We start from the raw sequence: 21,959 nt of genomic DNA, 5'->3' as shown, positions 1-21,959 counted from the left end.
CTCCCTGTTAAATTGAACAAAAACACAGGCACTTTAAGTAGCTGAACTACTTGGGAGCTACTCTAATTGAAGTTAGAGTATTCTTGTTATTTGAACTAGTGCTATTTGCAGTCCATTTTGTGGTCTTGATTACTTGAATAGTTTCCCAGAGTTCCAGCTTGGAGGTGTTTGAGCTTTGGCAGCCAGCAATTGTCTCTTCCTCAGTTTCAGTGCTCTTGCTGCTGTTCAGGGTCACTCTCTGTGCCTCTGTTATTTGATTTATTAATGTTTCAGTCCCTGAGAGTACTTCATCTCCAGGTGACAACCAAACTAATACCAGATCTGACATAAAAACTCAGGCCCACAGTGGCTGTCCTATGCTTAGGTGCTTTTCTGTGTGAACCCAGTAATTTTTGGTAGTGAAGGCTCTCAAAGTCAGCAGATGTCTGATGGGTGAAGGTGCCTCTATTAGGCAGGGCATAATATCTAGATATCACAGCAATGCAGGTTTGAGTTGGACTTAATCCTTAAGGGTTGTTGGATAAGAGAAAGGAAGAGTTGGGAGGGAAAGGTTAGAGAAATATTAACCAGGTTTACCTCCGCAAATGTGGGTTTGATTCATCTTTGGCATGCGTGCCATAAGAGGGAACTGATAGGACAGTTTAGGATGGGATGATTGGAAGGTATTGTGTAGTAGACACCTGTGATAAATATTTATTGCTTCCTTCCTGCGTTTTCTGTGCTTTTGGTAATAGTGTCTCACTTAATGTAGTTTAGAGTACAGGCTCCAGTAGCTGAAGATGAAGAAGGGTGAGTGGGTACTTCAGTTGGATAGATGTTCTTAGTTTGCTTTCAGCAGCCTTTTTCTGCTGTGTGTATCTTTTGTTGTCACTGAAGTTTACTAGCAGTGAGTAGCAGATAACTTAGATTACGGATGATACTGAGTAATTTGAGATAAAATTGTGATTTAGACTTGACTGTCTGACACGAGTTTGTGGGATGTAGTTTTTCTTTAAACTTTTCTGCATGATCACGCTGATATTAACCTATGAGCAGGTAAGCGTCAGGTAATAGGGCATAAAGGAAGTAATGCTGTTTTTTGTGCGTGCTCCTGCTTGTGGAATGCCCACCGTTGCAATTGTGAATAAAATCTGCTTTTATCTGAGGTACTGTCCTGATAAATAATTTGGATATTTCCAACATTTTCAAAGCCCAACTCCATTTCAATTGTAGTTTAGTTATTAGAAGTAACGTGGAGTTGCTCTGTTCTTGTTTTGTATCAAAGTTCTTTTCCTTGTAAATGAGAATTTATTTTCCTATCTGCAAACCGTTTTTCACCTGCGATGTGAATCGAGCTGGATAATAATATTGTTGTAATCAAGGTTGCACTGTCCTGTTTATTCCTCCCAGTTATGTCACTGTTAGCCTTTTCTCTCTGATCTGCAATACAAAAGTGAAGTCTGCTAAATTATTAAGTAGTAGCAAATTTAGAACAAATTAAAGAAAAAAAAGAAAAAAAAGAAAAAAAAAAAAAGAAGATAGGAAGGATTGTTAAATGACACAAATAGCATTGGGCAGCCAGCCAGTTCACTGGGGTGTGGTGTAAGCTCTAAGTGCTGCTTATGGTATCAATCTCAATTGTGTACCTTCTGTTTGTGTGTTTGCCATAAATTGCTGTCCCTCAGTGTGGTGATGCTGGATGTGCTGAAGCAAGGATTAATACAGTTAATGTTCTTTTTCATAATCAGTATGAATTCCAAGCCTGATGAGTGAAAAATTGATGCATTATCTTTAAGGCTAAATTTTCTTCACAGTCCTAAAAAGCAACCCCTAAGCAAGTCCCTTTGAAATTAGAAAACTACGTAGTATTAGTTTGTTATTACTGTATTCTCGTTTTGCTTAAAATAAGGGCAGCTGACTATAGTCTGTTGCTGACTATAGAATTCAGATTGTTGAGCAGAGGAAGGTAATTGAGGAACTGAGGAAGCAAAGGTTGAACTTATGAACTACGAATAGTGAATGTAACTTCTTCAGATGATAGGTGACATTTCTGTTTGTAAAGTGGGCTCACTTAGAAATGTAGGAATTGACTGGGACTTGGCAAAGCAGTAGAGATTTTCCTTGCGATTTTGTGGATCTGTGGTTAAAATCAAGAAGGACACGATAATCAGAAACAGGTCATCTCTTAGTTGTGGGTAATAATTCTATTTCTTATCTCCATTTTAGACGTGTAATGCTTCCAAAAGTTCCCAGTTGTGGTTCAACTTGATTATAAATGGTTCATTGCTCCCCAAACTGAAATTACTGCTGGTTAAATTCTTGTTGAATGGGGAAGCCAAAGTAAGCACACGTCACAGTGTGAAATCCAGTTGAAATAGGAGATTCATACAGTGTTTAAGTCTCTTTTTTTTCAGCTCCACAAGTGTAGAGAGCAACATAGTTGTGCTTCTTAGTGTGTAATGCTTGCACTACTTGAATTTTCGTTTTATTTCATTAATGAAATGGCTGTCAGGGTGGATGGATAGAGGGTTTAGGAATGGAACCAAATGATAAATGTCAAGATAAGTGATTACTGAATTCATTAGGCTTGGGATTTAGTTGGAGAGGAACAGTTTGGAAAGAAAGTAGAGTAGAAATTGCATTGTCATCAGGCCGATTTAACAAACTCATGAGTAACATAAAAAAACAATCTGGTTGTGTCAGTCTTTTTTTTTTCTTTCTTTTTCTTTTTGCTAGAGCAGAAATACAGTTCTTCATTGCTGAGTGTTTTACCTCATAATTGATATCAGTTGGTAATGCATATGGTGAACTCAGTTGTTAAGCATTTATGGATAATGCAAATTTAAATGTTTGAAAATACTCCGCTGTAACTAGCGGGCAGTAGTACAAATGGTATCTTCCACTTGTCTGATATATAGTGTACTTCTGGGTGATAAGCAAAGAACCATAGAATATCCCAGGAGTCCAACCCCTGGCTCCACACAGAACCACCCCAAACCCAGTGTCTGAGAATGCTGTCCCAACACAATTTGAATTCCGGCATTTGAGGCTGTGCCCACTGCCTTGTGCAGCCCGTTCCATGCCCACTGCCCTCTGGTGCAGACCCCGTCCCTGACCCCCAGCTGCCCCTCCCCTGGCACAGCTCCATGCCGTTCCCTCGGGCCCTGTCGCTGTCACAGAGCGCTGCCCCTCTGCTCCCTGTGAGGAGCTGCAGCTGCCATCAGGGCTCCTCCTCAGCTCCTCTGCTCAGTGCTGAGCAAACTCAGGGACCGCAGCTACTGAAGTTGAAAGTAATCACAGAGTAAATATCAGAAATATGGCCTATTCATTTATTGAAGTTGTGTTCCATGGATGAAGAGGAAGTCTGAGAGTTAATCCCATGATTATGGATTTGCTGCCAGTTGGTCTTCTCTGGTGGTGAAATGGTTGATAGGGTTGCAGTAAGGTTCATGGCAAGCACCCTGAAGAAATGGGGGAGGGACAAGATCCGTGGTGCATCTCAGGATCTTGGTGGAGACTACTGAGCTGGGGCCAGGCCAGAGGAGCAGGAAGATGGTATTCTCCAAACAGATTTGAGGTTAAAGCAAGAAATCTGGTTTGGATCAAATGTGAACAGTGCTTAAGCAGCTGTGATGTTAGACCAGTGGTTCCCTAGCTCAGCTTTAGTTGTTCTCTTTTAATGAATGTTAATTAAAAAAAAAAAAAAATATATATATATATACATCAATACATCATATATATATATATATATATATATTTTTTTTTTTTTCCAGTTTTGATGTAAGAGAAAAACTAAGGGTTCTTTTAGAAGTGTGTGTCAGTAATAGTTATTTCTTAACTTCTGTGTGACTGTAGCTGTTGTATGTCTGATATTACATAACTCAGCTCTGCTACCTCCTGCCTGGCAGTTCTCTTAAAGAGTATGCTGAAGTTTTCATCAATGTTAATCTGTGAGTTAATTACGGAAAGACGATGTGCTGGGTAACTGTGTGCTCTATGAGCAAGCCCAGTAAAGTAATAGAGGAAAAGATGGCAAGATTAATCAGTTGTTGGGAAGTTAATGCTGTTATTTCCCTGGTGTGCAGAACAAATGACTTGTGGAACTCAAGTTGCAAGATATCCTTCTTCTTTTGATTACAGTTAATCTGGCTTCTAAAATGGGACATGTACCATCATTTACTTCTCTCCTGCTTTATATATATTGCTTTTCAATTCTCGGTTAATGGAAGAATCTCATCTCCATTTCTCCTGTGTTTTTCTGATAGTCTGGTCTGGATTATTTGTCTTACGACATAAGAAAATGTTTTTGAAGGCTGCTTCTGTTCTTTTTATTTTTTATTTATTTTTTTATTTTTTTGATATCTTGTGTTGATTGAACATTTATCCCACTTTCCTTCTCTTAGCTCCTTTTTATCGCTTTAATGTTTTTGAAAGTGTAATTTACCTGCCACTGTTGTGTGACTATAGATGTCTGTGCAATTCCTTCTTTATTTCTTTTTTATTTTTTTTCCCTGGGATAGCACTGTAAGAAAGGTGAGGAGGGGATTCATGCATCATATACTTACATTTCTGTTCAACTTGAGCAAGGTCACGGTTAGAGTGGATGACTATGAAAAGTTCCTGAGTTGCTGGCCTCTCCAAAATCAGAGGAAAGCTATTTTGTTGACCTGAACAGTTTTTGCTGAGTGGTTAGGACTCCTCTTTCTATAGATAATTCTCTTTGCTTTTCTGGCTTTCAAAGTTGTCAGGCATAAAAACTGATTCATCTGGGATGACAAAAGAAGGCAGAGTACTTGAAGAGCACAATGTCAAGGCTTGTGAAAATTGGTTACTCTTTTTTCCATTTAGTATTACTGTTCAAACTGTACTGAAAATGTGCAGCATGCTTTTACAAGCAACTAAGAAAGCATCTAAAAGTCTGAAGGGATGAGGCCAGTGGTAATGTTCTGTTTTTCTGAGACTATATATAAAATAGGTTATGGTTGACTTGGAGGTCAAATGAACTCTGATGCTAGGACTGTTATCACAAGGATGTGGAAGGATGCCATCACTGCTGCATATGTAGAATTTTAAAAGTCACTACAGCAGGATGTCATGGTGCTGGTGGAGGCGTACTCTGTACTTGAATGGCTGGTTTTCTTCTCTGGGGTGGCTTTAGGCAATGCAAAGCATGTCTTTGTGGAGCTTATGTTCATTCTGGGGGTGCTTTGCTGGTCTAATATGCAAAGATTTCTCAATCGAAATGCTCATGCTGTAGATGTAACTTAATAGACTCTGTTCTAGTAGACTCAAAGGATCTTTTTTCCTTGGTCTTGGTAGGAGGATATATATATATATTTATTTATTTTTAATGCAATTGTTGCTTTTTTTCTAAGCTGTGGATATACAGTGCATTACTGCATGTGATGTAGTTGCTAAAAGATGGCCTGATAAGAGGAGTGAAGTAAGTGGGGCAGTTATCATGAGGATGTCACAAGCTTAGAATGGACTTTGCTATCTATAAAGCCTAGACTTGTTTGCTGGATTTAAGTAAATAGAAAACTGAGAACTTATCAGTTGGATAGAGGGAAACACTTGCACTAGGGTCAAGTGACCATATCATTTTCTCAGGGGTATAGCTTCACTTCTGTCTGTTTTATTCTGTTGAATATGTAACAGATATTTCTAAAGTGGACAAGGAAAACTGAGAGTAAGTGAAATGAAAATGTGCTATGAGATGTGCAGTCAGAATTTTGATCAGATGTTTTTCAATTCTGCTGTTTTTACCCACCGTTAAGTGCATCATCTCTCCCTACAGAGCAATCAGAAGAGAGGGAAATGCTTTGTAAGTGAGGAAGCGGTATTGTAAAATCGTTTAAGTCAAACAAAACATGGGGATTATAGATTGGTGTAATAGATGGCAATAAGTTAATCTTCTCAAATGTTGGCAATTTCTGTTTAGAGCTCCCTTACTTTTAGCACTGCTGTTGAAAACATTATGGTGGTTGACATTCAGTTTGCCTTTAGTCGTTTTTATGCTGAGAAGAAGATAAACTCTGCAGAGGGTAGGTGAAAAGATGATTCATGATTACAAGGGGAGAGTTTCCATTTAGTGAGGGAAGGTTTGTGGAGATACTTATGGGAAATGGAGCCAGGGCAGAAGTATGAGGGTAAATGGTGCACTAGCTTAGGATTATTTGAAGCAAGGGTTGTTTATCTATGAATAAAGTAAAGGTGATCTTTATTCTGTTTTGGAGGCAGTGGGAGTAAAGGTGAAAAGGATGCTTGCCCAAGCAAAATGTCTGAAACTCTGAAGATCTTAGGCAGTGTTTGCTTATTATACCCAAACTTAGTTTGCAAAAAGAGAAGCAGGGAAGAACAACAGGAACATCAGTAGGCTATGAAAACAGTCCCATAAATGTTATGGGATGGAAAAGCTTAAAGGTGTTCTTAGTATGGAAGTACTGAAGAAATGGCTGAAACAAAATGACACTTTCAAAATAAAGTAATAACCTGAGCAAATTTGGGGCATGCAAAACAACAAGTCTAATCAGTCACAGAGTTTCTGAAATACTGAACAGAGGTTTGTATTAAGTATGCTTATCCCATCCAGAGGAACAGTAGCAAATATGCGTACCAAATGCCTACGTTAGTGATATTAGTCAATTTGTTTGGGCTGTTTTTAAAGTTTTTTTTTTTTTTTTTAAACTTTATTTTTTTGTGGAAGTAAGCAGGTAGGTCATATTTGCATCATATTCACTCTAGACTGTTGGGAATCACAGCAAACAGGCCTTCATGTGAGCAAAGAGGTTTTCTGTCTCTTCTTGGCAAAGAGTTAAATTGTTGATTTAATTACATGTATGATTCCTATAGGAAAAGGCAATTTAAGATATGTGCTGTTGTGCGAGATGTCTATATTTAAAATAATGTTTCTGTCTCACTTGAACAACACAATTAATTTCATTTCTATGGTCTTGCAGTCTTAGTAGTTAATTCATTGCAGAATGGCTGGGGCCAACCAATGAGCGAGTAAGACCGAAGTAGAATAATGTTGGTTGTTTACTCTTTAGCAGAAGGCTATTGCTCCTTCCCTTTCCAAAACAGCTATATTAGAGCATGATTTTTCATGCCATACAAACAATAGATGTTTGGCTTAATGAGTCTAGATATGAGTAAGGACTCTGATGTTTGTACTCATTTGTTTCTAAGTGTATTTATTTATTTATTTATTATTACATGAAGCATTTGTTTTCTCTGTTTCAGTGTCCCAGGGATTTCCTCAGAGTCCTGCAAAAAACATTCTATGAGTAACTAATTTGGAAATCAGATGACCATCAAACATAGAATAGAATTACCCAGGTTGGAAAAGACCTCAAAGCTCATCAAGTCCAACCACAGCCTAAGCATAGTACCCTAACTCTAACAACCCTCTGCTAAATCATATCTCTGAGCACCACATCCAAACGGCTCTTAAACACATCCAGGGATGGTGACTCAACCACCTCCCTGGGGAGCCTATTCCAGTGCTTAACTACCCTTTCTGTAAAGAAGTGTTTCCTAACGTCCAGCCTAAACTTACCTTGGTGCAACTTGAGGCTATTTCCCCTTGTCCTGTCACTTGTCAGCAGTGAGAAGAGACTTGTCCCGCTCTCACTGTAAGCACCCTTCAGATACTGGAAGAGAGGGATAAGGTCTCCCCTCAGCCTCCTTTTCCCCAGATTAAACAGCCCCAGCTTCTTCAACGTCTCTTCACAGGGTTCTGTGCCTTCTGCTTGCTCGTTTTTTTTTTGTTCCTGTGTCTTAGCTGTATTGTAGATAGCCACTTGTACTTCCTACCCAGTGCTTAATGGGAACTGAATGTTCAGATTCCTTTGTTCAACTTTCAGAACTAAAACCATAACAACTGTGTGTGAAATGCGATCACAGAAGTGAAAATATCATCATTTTAATTGTGCTCATCCTTGTGCAAAAAGAGCTCCTCTTTTTCAGAAGGCCATTTGCAGGGAGTTAGCATATATATCAAGTTTATAAATGCATGGGGAAAAAAGCAGCCAACAGAAAAGAAACTGTCTCCTATCTTCAGTGCATCTCTTCAGTTAAATCCTTCTTTACTTGCTTTTCTGACTTGTGTAAACCTCACTGTTAGTCTGATAGAAACCTGTGCAAAAGAATAATGTCCTTAAGAAAAAACACCCCAAGCCTCCAAAACAATTACTAGTCAAAATAATTCTCTCAGTAACTGCTTGAAAAACCCTTTCACAGAAACATTTTATTTCTTTCAACAGGTACTTTGTGCTGGACTTTGAGACTGGAATTCTGCAGTATTTCGTGAATGAACAAAGTAAAACCCAGAAGCCTCGAGGAGCCTTGTCTTTAGCTGGAGCTATAATATCACCCAGTGATGAAGTACCACACATGTTGGTGGTCTACTCAGCTAATGGAGAGATATTTAAGCTGAGAGGTACAGTGCTGCTTAAAGTACCAGCTGTGTTCTCCCTTTCCTGCTTCTGCATCTCCTATCTCTTACTTCCTTTAATGTCAGAAGGTAGTAGTGGTTGTATAGCTGTATTCTTGTGTACTATGCTATAAGCACGACTGAATAGTAATATGGAGTTAAGCACATGTGAATTTACAATGTGTGTTGTCTTACAGGGCTGGAAAATACCTCAAGATAAGTTCTCTAAGTTCTTACAGTGTCATGTTGATTGTTCAGTGCATATAGTATGCTTCCAAATGAAGGTAGAACTATTTTTGTTGCTGTCCACATCATAGTATTTAATTTCTAATCTTCCTTGCCACCGTCATGCCAACTACATGTAACAATGAATCTGCTAAGGAGCTGAAGAAGGGAGAATGCAAGTGGAATACTATTAAGATACTCTGTTCTTGCTAGTCTTGGAATAATTTAGTATACTTTTAATATAATATGTTGCCTTCCTGTATCCCTCCACGTGCAAAAGATTATAGGGTATGTGAAAGTTACCTTAAAATTAAAAGTTATTTTTAAAAAAGAGAACTGCAAACCAGTACTTGATCAAACATACAAAAATATTTTCATATCAAACCAATTTATAAAAATAAAATGAACAGACACTATTTAAAACAAACAAACAAACAAACAACCCCCCCCCCAAAAAAAAAAACAACAAACAAACAAACAAACAACAAACTGACATGCAGTGCATTCCTTCAAAAGTTTAAAATAATGTTAGTTTTATTTTGACCACAACTTCATTTGGCTATGTAGGATTCCCTGTGGTACATGTACGGAAGTGTAAAGGAAGGCATGTGTTATCATTTAAAGTGCGGAACTGAAACACAATATCGAGCAAGGAGAACTTCTGCTAAAATGTTTTGGAATTTGCAGTTAGAAATCATGAATGTGCATGTTTGGTTTGTCAAGCTTTTTCACTTGAGATTTTTGGATACTTAAAGCATATACTGCTTTTAGTGTAGTGAGATTTAAGGACTTGAATAAAATTAATAGATTCTATAATGAGTCAATAACCACTGAGATATTTAATAGTCAAGGAAGCAGGAAAGAATATTTACTGAGTGTATCCAGTTCTGCACTGGTATTCCTAATTACCATCTTAGTAGTTTGTTTTTTAAAAAAAGAGAAGCACAAATCTCTCCTAAGTGTATTTTACTAGCGTTATACAGGAGCTGTCTAATATAGAAAGCATAATTCTCAATTTTTGAACCTGTTTTTCAAAGATAGTCAGGGGACGTTGTATCTTTTAGAGGCATGTCAGCAAAATACAACTGTAAAGAGATATTCTGTTGAACTACACTGAAGAAGAGCTGAAGTGTCTGTAGAATTTGTAGCTTGTCTGGTTGACAGGCTTGGATATAGTTTTCATATATTTAAATGCTGTGGCACGGCCTTTGTTCATCATGGACAGCGATGATTGATGGAAAAGTTGAAAGCCATCTTGAGGTCCTTCTGCTTTTAATAGTGTCTGAGACTGATGAGGAGTATCTCAAATCAACATGAGACAAATAACGACTGGTAGAGATAACCATGAAGAAGTGTCATAAGCTTATTGCTTCCAACTGGCCACAGCACCTTAAGCTGAGATTTAGATGTATTGTACTTCAGAAATTGCACGTACTTAAACTAAACTAGACTGTACAGTCTCAATGAGTGAATAACCCCCCTCTCTCTTTCTTCCTTCGCTGTTCTTTCTTGTCTCCTTCTCCCTTCATCTTCTGTATCCCAAAAAATAGTTCATGTGTGATCCCTTGCATTCTCTTGCTTTTATTTTAGCTGCTGATGCAAAGGAGAAACAATATTGGATCAATCAGCTTCGATCCTGTGCCAAACACCACAAGGAAGGTAATTCGAAGGTAAATAATTAAGAGGAGATGTAATGACTGTTTTAAGTGGCGTAGGGGAGGAACAGAAATATCTGGATGATAGACTGGCTGCTGTGATTTGTATTTGTGTTCAGGTATTCCTGAATGGAAGCAGCAAGCTGTAATTCCTCGCTGTCTGGAACAGAGTTCTTTAAACCAGTTGGCTTCTTTCTTTTTAAATAAACATTGTCTGATTCGTGGAAAATTCATGTAATGCATTTTGGATGCCGTTAATAGATGGTTATTGAAAAACTGACCATTCATTAATAGTGTGATATGCTGATTAGTATTTCCAGTTTAATGGCTCTTATTAAGAAGCTTCATGTATATGTTAGAAGTGGTCAATTTTACAACTTCTTTTACAAATCTGGAAGATGTTGTCATACGAAGATTAATATGAATTCCTTCTCTTCAGAAATGGTGCCTAATTTTTTCTCTGCAAACAGACAAATGTTTTGAACTGGTACTTTAAAAAGAGCAGGATGATGAGTTGAGAGTGTTCCCTGCCTCTTGGCAGAACTGGTTTGAGACTATTTCAATTCCAGTGCTCCTTGAAGGTGGGAGAGATTACAAAACAGATAAAAACAATCTGAGGAACAAGTTGTTATTGTATTTATTTTATGTGCTTTTAGTGTATGTACTGAAAGACACTTTAAAACAACCAGCAATTTCTGTTCCTGCATTTGGTTTTTTAAACAGTTCTGTTAATATATTTCCAAGAATGAAAAATTTGCTTTCCTGCTGCCAATTGCTTGCTATATAAATAAATAAATGCATTTAACTTCGATTGGAAAGGGCTGCGCCCTACCCTGCCAAAAGGTATTTATCATATGTTAGCTGAACAGCTGGATGGTATTTTTTAAAGGAATGGCATTCACTACAGTGTCTGAAGTAAAATAGAAACGTTTTTATCTTCTTTTTTTTGAGTGATGGTGATTTGTCAGGAAGTTATTCTGGTTGAGCTAAAGCCTTTTCTGAGGAAAATTAGTAACTTAGTTTTTCATTAATTTCTTGTAATCCTTATGACAGACATTTAAATATTGTTCTTGTGTGACTGTGGCCCAGTGCTATTCTCAATATATTTTATCTATATGTACTGTATAGTACCATCATGTCCTCTAATAATGATATCTTTTAATAATTCTGGTAATCTTCTTGAACCTCTTGTGTTCCTCTACTGAAGTTTCTCTGAAGTCCTGCAGGTGTAAGCAACCACATAGTTAAATCTGAATCTGATTATATCCCTTTCTCATGTAAATGTTATGTCCTTATTACAACAGAAAAATGTTGTATGAAAATGTTGCTTGCATACTTACTGAATATAGTCCGAAGGTGAGCTGCATAGCTGACAAGTAGGCGTAATATAAGCTAAATCTGTTGCTGTGTTTTAATTAAATTTTACATCCTAATGACAAAAAAAGCAATAAAAGGATAATGTCCTGGCAAATAATACCCACGCTGTAGGATAATTCCAGTGTTCTCGATATTCCCATACAAGTTTCATTTTGCTTAATTACAGAGTGCTTAGTCTCCAGAGAGTGCCAAATCACACTTGTTGGAAGAAGTCATCTGCGTCTAGATAGGATTGCTGCTTTTTTTTAAAGACTATTCTAAATCAATTGGATTGTCCATGTCTTAATTAAAGTCAAATTGGAGTTGAGAGAGAAAGTAAATTCAAAAAGTAGGCCCATGCATGATTTTTTTTCTGGTAACTTCCAATAATTTTATATCCGTGAATTGGATATAAAGCTCCAAAGCTTGTTTATTTCTCAATTTCTTTTCTCCTTTTCTTGAATTTTTGATGGTGGTGGCTGTAAAACCACTACAAGTACACAGAGAGCTTTTTATGCAACTCAATTTCAGCATACGTATCAGTTATATATGCCAGTCCAACAACTCTTGTATTTCTCTGTGTATCAGGAGTGTGGCAAGGAACAAAAATTTGTGAAGCAGCTTGTGCCTTTGAATAGTGGTAAACTGGAAACTCTCAGCTTAGGTTTGTGGAAAAACAAAGGACTAGACTCTTTGTTCTAGTGCTCAGCTCAGAGCTGAGCAGTGAGCTGCTGAAAATTGGGTGGTCCAATTTCTTGTTTCACCTCATCCCATCTTTCAGTTCTCTGCAGCTGCACAGAGCCATCTAGTTCCTTTCCTTTTGCTGCCACTTTTTGTGTTCTGCTGTTTTTCACACCTATGGGAGGTTGGGCATCAGAAACTGGCTTGCTGAGGAATCAAGTGAGTGCTGATAAAAGGCAAGAAGGAGACGTGACTCTGCTTATCATATGGTTAAAGCCCTTCTGTCTCCCTCTTCCTGAATGGAGAACAGTCAAGATGAATCTGGCCAGAAACTAACCATCCTCTGGTTTAGTTTCGGGCTACATACTTAAAACTGAGCCAACCGAATGACTGCTTGTGTCTGAGAGATTTTCTGGCTCTCCTTCCTCTCAAGCAGTGCTCCTCATACCTGCTACAATCAACATGTGGCCCTTTGGAAAGGATGTTTAGGGAACTAAATTAGCAGACAATTTTGTTTACTTTTCTGTCTCTCCTCTTGTTTAACTCCCTGAAGTTGTTGTCAATGGAGTTGATGGTCATCACATGGAGAGAGAGTAATGGATTAAGATTAAAACTGCTCCTCCAGAGACAACTGCAGTGATTTGTCTGTAATTTAGAAACAGCACCCATAGTAATTTCTGGGAGTTTGAAGTCAGCACTTGCCTCAAATAATTGAGGCAGATGTGTACTACTTCCTCTACAGCTGGAAAAATGACTGTCAGATCTTTGCAGGCTCTTCTTCAGTTTTCTCAGGTTTCTTTTTGCCTTTAGTAATGAATACAACAGAGTTAACTTTTGCTTTCCAAATGGAATATACAGTGCATGTTTTTAACATGCTCAAGGTAACTTTCCATAAAGCCAGGCTAGTGAAGGTTTCTATCTTTGTTTCTTAACATCAAAACTCTTTTTCTTTTCAGCAAGTTTACTCTTCCCTCCTCTCTTGTGTGCTTTTCTACATCTCTCTTTCTTTATCTGGAGAACTAAAATAAAGCATCATGCTTCTAATTAAAACATGCTTTGGAAATAGTCATTGTAGTGAGGCTGAGAAGGAAGCACTGCTTGGCTGTAGATATGTACTTTTCACTTCCCTTCGGAACTTGCATGAAGATAGAGTTACTCACATCTCCAGTTTCTAAATCTTTGAAAGAAGTCTTGGAGGAAGAAAAAAAATCAGGGCTGAATATAAACATGCTGAAATGATTATTGACAAATAAAATATTTTTATGAGCAAATAAACATGAGTCTTTTGCTTAAAAGCAGACAAATGTATCGCCTTACCTAAAGATGATAAAGCATGGTAATAATCTGTCAGACAAGTTATTGCTGTAGATAGAGCGCTACACAATCATGCAAAGGAGCCCATAAGCTCATCCCTTTTCGATGCTAGAATTTGGATTTTATGTAGTTTGTCATTTGCATTTTAATATTTCTGAGTGATTGGAGTGTAGTTTAACCAGATTTGTGCATATTCTTCTTCAACATTTGCTTACTTAGGATGCATTGTCGAAAGAAATAGATGGGAATTAAAATACTGAATGGTGGTGTCTCAGTTGTAATTACTTTTTGACTGTGTGACTTCTCAATGCTTTAAAGCTATACACGGGGATTTGTGCTGTGCTGTATATGTATACAGAGGAGTAGAGGAATGTCATTTCAGGATTTATTATTCTGTAGAAAACATCTGTGGCACAGTGCCTCTGAAGCAGATGATGATTATCATCCATAAACAGATACGACAATTCACTTCAAAAATTAGTTTATTGATCTCTGGAACATTGCATTTGCTTTTGAAAATAAACAAAACTGTTTGCTTCTAGTAAATACTGGAAAACCCTACTCTGTGAGGAGAAAGAGTAATCTCTGGGGAAAGTGAGTCATGAAACATTAGCGTAGTTGAAGCATTAGTATAGCTGGAACTTTATGTTCTATGGTTACATTATTTAATTGTTGGGATTTTTCATATCCAAATGGAAGCAGTCAATGTATTGCTTTTTTCTCTTGGAGATGGACAGTCAAAATAAGGAGCTTAACCCAGGACTATGTTAGCTAGGCATACTTTAAAGAGTTTTAGGTCATAAAACAAGGATGAATGTAAGTACAAATAACCTTTTATTGTCTTCTATATTTTTCTTTTATTGGGTTCATCTTATTAGCAGGCAAAGTGTTGGAGCCAAGGTAAAGTGTAGCCTCAGGAAAGGGTATTTGTAATCCTTTCAGATGCTTCAACTTCTGAGTTTCCTGGCTTATTACTAGCACTATACATTACTAATTGTTGAAGAGCTTATGTCTCAATTTCCTCTGTTTGTCTTTCTTTTTCTTTTTTATTTTCTGTCTGCTTGCAAGCCAGAAAGCAATAGAACAAAAGAGAAAATCTATGATACTAGAGGAGAGAGCAGGAGATTAGGAGCAAAGATCTGTCAGTTACTGTCATTGCTTTGATTTCCTGTGAGTGAATTTAGGAAAATGACTGTTGCAGTATGATGTGTAATTAGATCGCTTTTGGCTGTTAAAAAAAAAATAAAAAAAAATGATTTTCACATTTTTAAGAGTAACAAAAAAGTTGGTTTTTGAACAGCTGTGTCTAAATGCAAAAGAGATGCTTTTCATCTCCAGTTTTTAATTTGCAGAAGTTCTGCAAAAGAAGAGTCAAACACTTGGCTGGGATGTAAGTGTTGACAACGTGTTGTAAAATTTGAAAGTACATGAAGGGCTGAGTGTGTGATTCCTGGAAAGGTCTCTCTTGGAATTTGTGGGAAGAATCTGGCAGAAGGAGTTGGTTACCAGCCCCACGTCCTTGGGCTGAGTAGGCACAGTTCTCTGCTGCTGGTACAGATGTCTGGGGCAGGTCTACTGCTTCCAACTGCTTAGGAGTGCAGTTCCATTTCAGAAGGCTTTCTTGTGTGATTGTAGTTCAGGTTTTGCACTGATCTCGTGGATTAAGCTATGGAATAGAAGAAAGGTTACTTGCACGTTGAAATTCTATGTCTGTCTTTGGGGTGTGCCTGGGGTGAACTTTCTGGGTCCTAGCGTAGAGTTCATTTAGGTTCTGTATATTATGGACATCCTCTAAAGAATAAGAGGGTTTGTGTGGTGGGCCGATGGAGTTTTATAGCACATTGATTGGAAAAGCAGACTTACTAAATGGAAGTAAGGTATAACAGGGGTCAAAAAATGGAAAGATAAGGAAAAAATATAGTTCTTCACTATCTCTTCAAATCCATGTATTTAGCTCTGATATTTATGCAGACTGGCTAATTCTGAATAGATCTTTCTCAGCATGTTGCATAGAATTGATGTTCTGAAAGGCGAAGGACAGGTTAATAGAACATGCCCATAAGCAGGGATGATCTCTGTGTAAAGATCTTGTAGCACTGTTGTAGGGCAAGGCATTCAACTGAATACCAGACAAACCTGGCAGTGTGATTATAATTAGCCCTTGTCAGGTTGTCATATTGTATGTGTAGAGATTTGGGGTTACCTGTTGTTACTCTGTTGGTACAGCCTTTCTTGTACCACTTGCTACTGAAACTATAGATGTGTTGTTTTTTGCCAGCTCTCTCTTCTGTTTCACTGGGATTATTTTGACCACTGTTTTTTTCTGAAAGCTTGATCTTTCTCATTCCTTCCTGATGCTGCGTTTAAACAGAAGTAGTGCATGAATTTTCCATATTTATATTTCTTTTGTTGTGTGCAGATCTATAACTTATTTTTCCCCAAAAGAAAATAAAAGCATAATAAAATTGAACTTCTCATAGAGTGTTGCTTTCCTTCAAGTGAAACTAATGGCTGGACTCACTGTTCTAAATTGCTGCTGCTTATCTTTCTTTTGTGATCAGTTTGGCTATGTGAAGGTAGCAGTCATGGATTATTTTCATATTGTGATAACTTGATGCTAGAACTTCAGTGGTTCTCAGAAGATTTAATTCTAAAAATAATTTTTATTGAACTGAAGGATACATTTATCTTATGCTGAAAAATGAAATTATCATGTTCTTCCTCAGCACTCAAAATTTCATTTGGGACTATTTACATGCTAGCCAGTTTAAAAAAGAAAAATGAGTAAATATATTCCACTGTCATGCTAGGGGTAACCCTTTTCTGTGAGACTTCTATTTAAAAAGAAAATTCAGTCACATCCAGTTTTACTCAACACATTTTCCTAAATACCTTTTTCTCTGTTATTTTGAGACTGTACTTGTTTGTACTTGTTTCTAAACGATGCTATTTCAGATGAAAGGTGTATTAAAAAAGTAGCAAAACTCAGTTCCTTCGTGATAAATTCCATCTTTGTGCTGTATAGATGTCTTTTGCCTTCCAGTCAAATCCAGTTCTAATGTGATTGTAAATTATCAGCCAGAATGGTTAGTTCTACAAATGCCTGAATGTATGGGTGCCTGCTGTCACAATCTCAATAGCCATGGTAGTAAAGAAAGCGTACATCTAAGCCTTTGGGTAACGCTTTTTTCTTATTCTTTTATTTTTCTCCTGTGAGCACTCAGTATGTCTGCATAGCTGCTCTTCATGTACCAAGACTGTGATATCCCACTTTTTAAAACTTCCAATGCCTCAGAAAGTTAGAAGTCTATTTTGAGAGTGGGTGGCAGGGAGAACACACGACACAGTTAACTTTTTCATCTTGTCAGTGCCAGATAGTCTACCTCATCATCTACAGTCACTGTAGTGGTAATATAATGCATGACTTCGATTCCAGTGCTAGCTGGCACTCGTCCACCCTGGATTTTGTCTTTTAGTTATTAACTCCTATTTAGTTATTAAACTACAGAATTGCAGTGCTCATGAGTAACTTGTTGACGTATAGTGGGGAAGACTGTACTCAAGTAATACTTCACTTGCCAACACTCTAGGAATAGTCTCCCACATTCACAGTAACTCTCAGAAATATTGAAGGCTGCCATCATTACTTGTGCAGAGCTGGTAGGAGAGATTAAATGTTCTTTTCACCCATTGCACTGTGTATTTACCTCACTTTCTTAAAGTGCTAGTAAATGTCACTGTCTGAACTGGCTTCTGTTTTATGAGGTAGAAGTTACTCTGTTTCAATTTTAACCTTACAGATGCAATCGGCAGTTTAAATAGAAGAAAAAAGCTTTTTTATATTGCAACTGTATGTGATATGTCAGTGTGTTCTAGTGCACATCTGAACTTGGCTACAGAAAACAACAGAGGTAGCAACACTGGTAAATGATAAGAACCAAGAATGTTCTTGAATGTTTAGATGAATTTTATGGGTTGTATGTAAGGAGTCTTCGTGCTGCAAACACTGTTGGAGACTTATTTCTAGACTTTTTTTTTGTATTTACTGTTTATCCTAAGCTCACACCAAAACCTGTTAACAGTTTAAGCCGCACCTTGGATAGAAGGTTATGTTTAATTGAATGGTTTGTGGATTGGCTTTGCCAAAATTGCAGCTCTTCATGGTGAAATTTCGGTACTATACTGTTTCAGAAGTTTATCAGGTAAAAGCATTATTATGAGATTTCCTTTCTTTCTTGCTATGCGTGCTAAACAGTTTGAATTATGGGTCAGCGTCTTCATTAAAAATGTTTGTGTTGATGAATGTTACTATTCAGTCTTCAGAATACTTCCTCATCTTTCCTAAAAAGGATGGTTACAGGAACATAACAGTATAACAGTGTCCTTACTTAGGATTTTGTTGAGATTTTTGAGGAGGCCAAGTTCAGGCAATTCTAGAAAGGCATTGGCTGCAGTATTTCTGAGAAGATCTGTGCTGAGCGATGCAGATGCTTCAAAAGGAATAAGTAGGTCCTGAGCAGTTAGATTTCCAGGTCCAAGACTGTGAGGAAAGCAGAACAATGCAGATCTATAGCCTGAACTGCAAATTATTTATTTGTGTAAAGATTGCTAATATCAACACTCTATTACTTGTTTTAGGGCATTTCATCCTCCCGAAGTAGAAGCTCATCTCTGCTGCCACCTGGGACAGTTAATTCTCCTAGTGGCCAAAAACATATGAATCAAAGTGGGCCAACTGTTGTGACCATCACACATCACAAATCACCTGCAGCTGCTCGAAGAGCTAAGAGCCAGCGTTCTGGACAACTCCATGAAGTTAGAGAGGTAAGAGAATCTGATGTGACTTCTTATTTTGCTTTGGAATAAACAGTCAAGTCTGACAAGTCAATACTTCTCTTTGTTTCCTACTCTGTATGACTGTTTTGTTTTGATCCCTTTGCTGAGTAAAAGGCTCTCTTTAGTTCTGGTTCAGCTTGAAGTCTGGTGTGTACAGGCTTTTTATTGTGTGCACATACATTAAAAGGTGAAGTAGCAACCAGACTTTGCAGTGGTGCTTCAGTGCTGGTGGAACATCTCTTCTAAGCTGCATGCAGCAAAATGTTTTTGATCGGAAAAAGGACTATAAAAGATCTAAATGTAACTAGAAAAGAATGATTCTGGTGAATGAATGTGAAAGAAGGAGCAGCTGCTCCCCATCAGCAGTATGTCTCTATGTGGCTGTGGTCTTAACTTTGACATTTTGATGTTATTGGTCTGTGATGGAAGAATGCTATGTTCTTAGGAAACAAATTTAAAAAAAGAAAGATTTTATTTCAGTGTGTGTCTACCACAGTTTAAAAACGAAAGCTTCTATACTGACTAAAGTCTGTCTTCTAGACAGCAAAAATAGTACAGAGATAAAGCTTAATGTGGCAGATATTCGCAGAGCTCACTTTCATCTTTCACCCCTTGTTATTTTTGTTCCATTTGAACTTCTTGCTGTTCTCTAATAGTGCCTTTGTAAATCCCCTTCCCACCTTTTCTACCAAAGAAACTGTTGGCAGCCTAACTTTAAAGCATTCTTTTATCACATTAGATTAAAATATCTGCCTTCACCCTTTAAGTTATAATCTGAAGAATCTACTTTTAAGTTCTGTCTCCTGGAATGTTTTATTAATTTAGGACTTTTAAAATAAGAATTTGAATAAATTGTCTTAGCATGTTCTAACAGTGAGGAATTGTATTACACATTCTGATAAAGAATGCTTTTTTCCCCTGCTAACTTTAAAAGTGAGAACTTCCCTTGTATTCTGTATTGTGTTGTCAGTGCTCATTCCCTGCCCTGAAGTCAGTGAAGTCACTGATTGTTACTGCTATTAACTTTATATTACAGAAAACACACGTCTGTTTGTTTTGCATTAGAATATCCTGTCCTTGTCTACCAGACATCTCCTCAAGTTCTTTCTACCTTACTAAATGTATTTGTTTTTATAGGCTGAATCGAGAGATTCATTACTTCAATTAATAAAATAAACAGTGGGAGCTGTAGTAGATTCATTGAATAAAATTTACTGAGACTGAAAGGAATCGAAAATGAGAGATTTAATGTGTACTGTTCATAATAATTTGGAAAGGGACAAAATCAACAAACCTGAAGAACTGTATTTGGGAAGGAAATTAATATTAGCTTATGTTAAATAGAAAAAAATGTCAAGATACTATTTCTACAGACAAGGCCTGGTGAATGCTGACTCATTTGGGTATAGAATATTGCAGTGTGATGTCATTGCTTAAAGGTAAATACGATGGGACTTTATTTTGTAATTATAGATAATAACTGTACTATATTTGTTGTGAGTCACTGTTCAGGTAGAGCATCAGATCCTCTGAGAAAAGCTTAGAGAGCAACAATAAACAGAAAAAAAATAGATAAAGAACATATGATAATGTTTGAAAGTTCAAAGAAATGAATATTTTTCAAGGAGAGAAAATTAAGCTTAGATAAATATGGGAAGTTATTACAAGGAGGCATTTGAACTTTACCTTCTGTGTTTTAGATTTTAATTTCTTTTTCTTTTTCCCTAAAGAAGAGAATGTTGGACTAAATAAAATAAAATAAAAATCTTTCTGACTAATTTCCCAGTGTCTGAAAAATGGCTGCTTGACTTATCCTACTCACATCTTTTGGAAAGAGAAGAATATGTTTGATTCCTTATTCTGGAAATACTGGATTTCAGTGACATTTTCTACTTATTTCCTTCTTTTCAGGATTACATGTGACAGACTTGGGTTCATGTTGCCTGCTTTTTTGGGATGAATATTCTTGTTCTCTGTATCAGACAATCAGGACTGTTAGATTTGCTCTTTCTTAGAATTATGAGTAAAGAGATGTGGCCAGAGGCATTCACAAAACTGCCCTTAAGTCTGTTTCTGTTCTGGTGCTTTTTGATGTGAAGAGAGGAAACTTAGAATGTAAAAGCGTGGAAAGAGAGTCAACAACAGAATCTTTGCTTCTTATTTGGTCTTTGGTATGATTACAAGGCTAAGACAAGTTTGCAAGAGGTTTACAGATCTCCGTGTTAATGTTCTTCCCCTGATAAAGTAATTGAAACTTTGCCAACCAAATAAGCCTCTCTCTTCCTCTCTCTCTCTTCCTCTCTCTCTCTTCCTCTCTCTCTCTTCCTCTCTCTCTCTTCCTCTCTCTCTCTTCCTCTCTCTCTCTTCCTCTCTCTCTCTTCCTCTCTCTCTCTTCCTCTCTCTCTCTTCCTCTCTCTCTCTTCCTCTCTCTCTCTTCCTCTCTCTCTCTTCCTCTCTCTCTCTTCCTCTCTCTCTCTTCCTCTCTCTCTCTTCCTCTCTCTCTCTTCCTCTCTCTCTCTTCCTCTCTCTCTCTTCCTCTCTCTCTCTTCCTCTCTCTCTCTTCCTCTCTCTCTCTTCCTCTCTCTCTCTTCCTCTCTCTCTCTTCCTCTCTCTCTCTTCCTCTCTCTCTCTTCCTCTCTCTCTCTTCCTCTCTCTCTCTTCCTCTCTCTCTCTTTCATGTGCTCCAAAGAGGATTATGTTAACATAAGTACATCTTGTAAAATACAGTAGTTGAATCTATGAAAAGAGCTGCTGTGCTTCTGGATAATGGAAATGGGAAGCCTTTTTCCTTGTTTTTAGGGGAGAGAAATATTTTAAACAGTGTTATGTTAGTACTGTGACTTGATCTGTGAGACCTGTGAAAAACAGAAACACAGTAGAGAGGTCATCCATCACTTGGGATGTACAGTCTTCACTACCTGGTGTAATATCCCTGGAAACTTGAATTTGGTCAAACCAAGGATCATTGGTTTTCATTATGATGTATTTTTTAAAATCCTATTATTCTCTTAAATGCGGTCGTTTCTTCAATTAACCTGATCTTGATTGTGAATTTGGTAAGTTCTGCTTTTTGGAAAGATTACAGCCCTGCTACTTCTTGCCTCTCCATGGCCACATATTCCAAATTATTATCTTTTCATTCCTGCAGGAGCTACACAACTGGCTGATGAGTTATTTGCTTTCTCTAGAAATCTGTGTTTCTCATATAGTACAAGAAGCCTAAGCATGCTGAACTTTCTTCTTAGCTGTCCAACAGTGTTGGTGTGATTAATTGCTTTCAATACTGTTGTAGACAAAAAGTTAAATTAGACCACATAGGAACAGATACAATTATTTGATGTCTTCCAGGACAGTTTCTTTGGAGACTGTTTGATTTGTCTGAGGATGTGTCATGTCCTAAGGCTGTTTGTTCTGCCACAAGTTAGTGTTGCAAAGCTTAATAAAAACATGTCTCCTTAGGGAATAAATGGGATGCTTAA

The 21,959-nt window shown here is 37.4% G+C and overlaps 1 protein-coding gene across 1 annotated transcript in view; it reads left to right on the top strand.

Moving 5' to 3' along the window:
* Nucleotides 1-21,959, top strand: part of OSBPL10 (oxysterol binding protein like 10) — a 110,532-nt gene that overhangs the window by 31,669 nt on the left and 56,904 nt on the right. The window contains exons 2-4 of the mRNA XM_072327474.1: nt 8,244-8,419; nt 10,229-10,308; nt 18,283-18,468. Of these exons, the coding sequence (XP_072183575.1) occupies nt 8,244-8,419; nt 10,229-10,308; nt 18,283-18,468 (442 nt within the window). The remainder of the gene's footprint in view (nt 1-8,243; nt 8,420-10,228; nt 10,309-18,282; nt 18,469-21,959) is intronic.

This window comes from Excalfactoria chinensis, chromosome 2, assembly GCF_039878825.1.
Source record: "Excalfactoria chinensis isolate bCotChi1 chromosome 2, bCotChi1.hap2, whole genome shotgun sequence".
NCBI lineage: Eukaryota > Metazoa > Chordata > Aves > Galliformes > Phasianidae > Excalfactoria > Excalfactoria chinensis.
The sequence above is the reverse complement of the archived record's forward strand: the minus strand, read 5'-3'. Positions and strand labels throughout refer to the sequence as shown.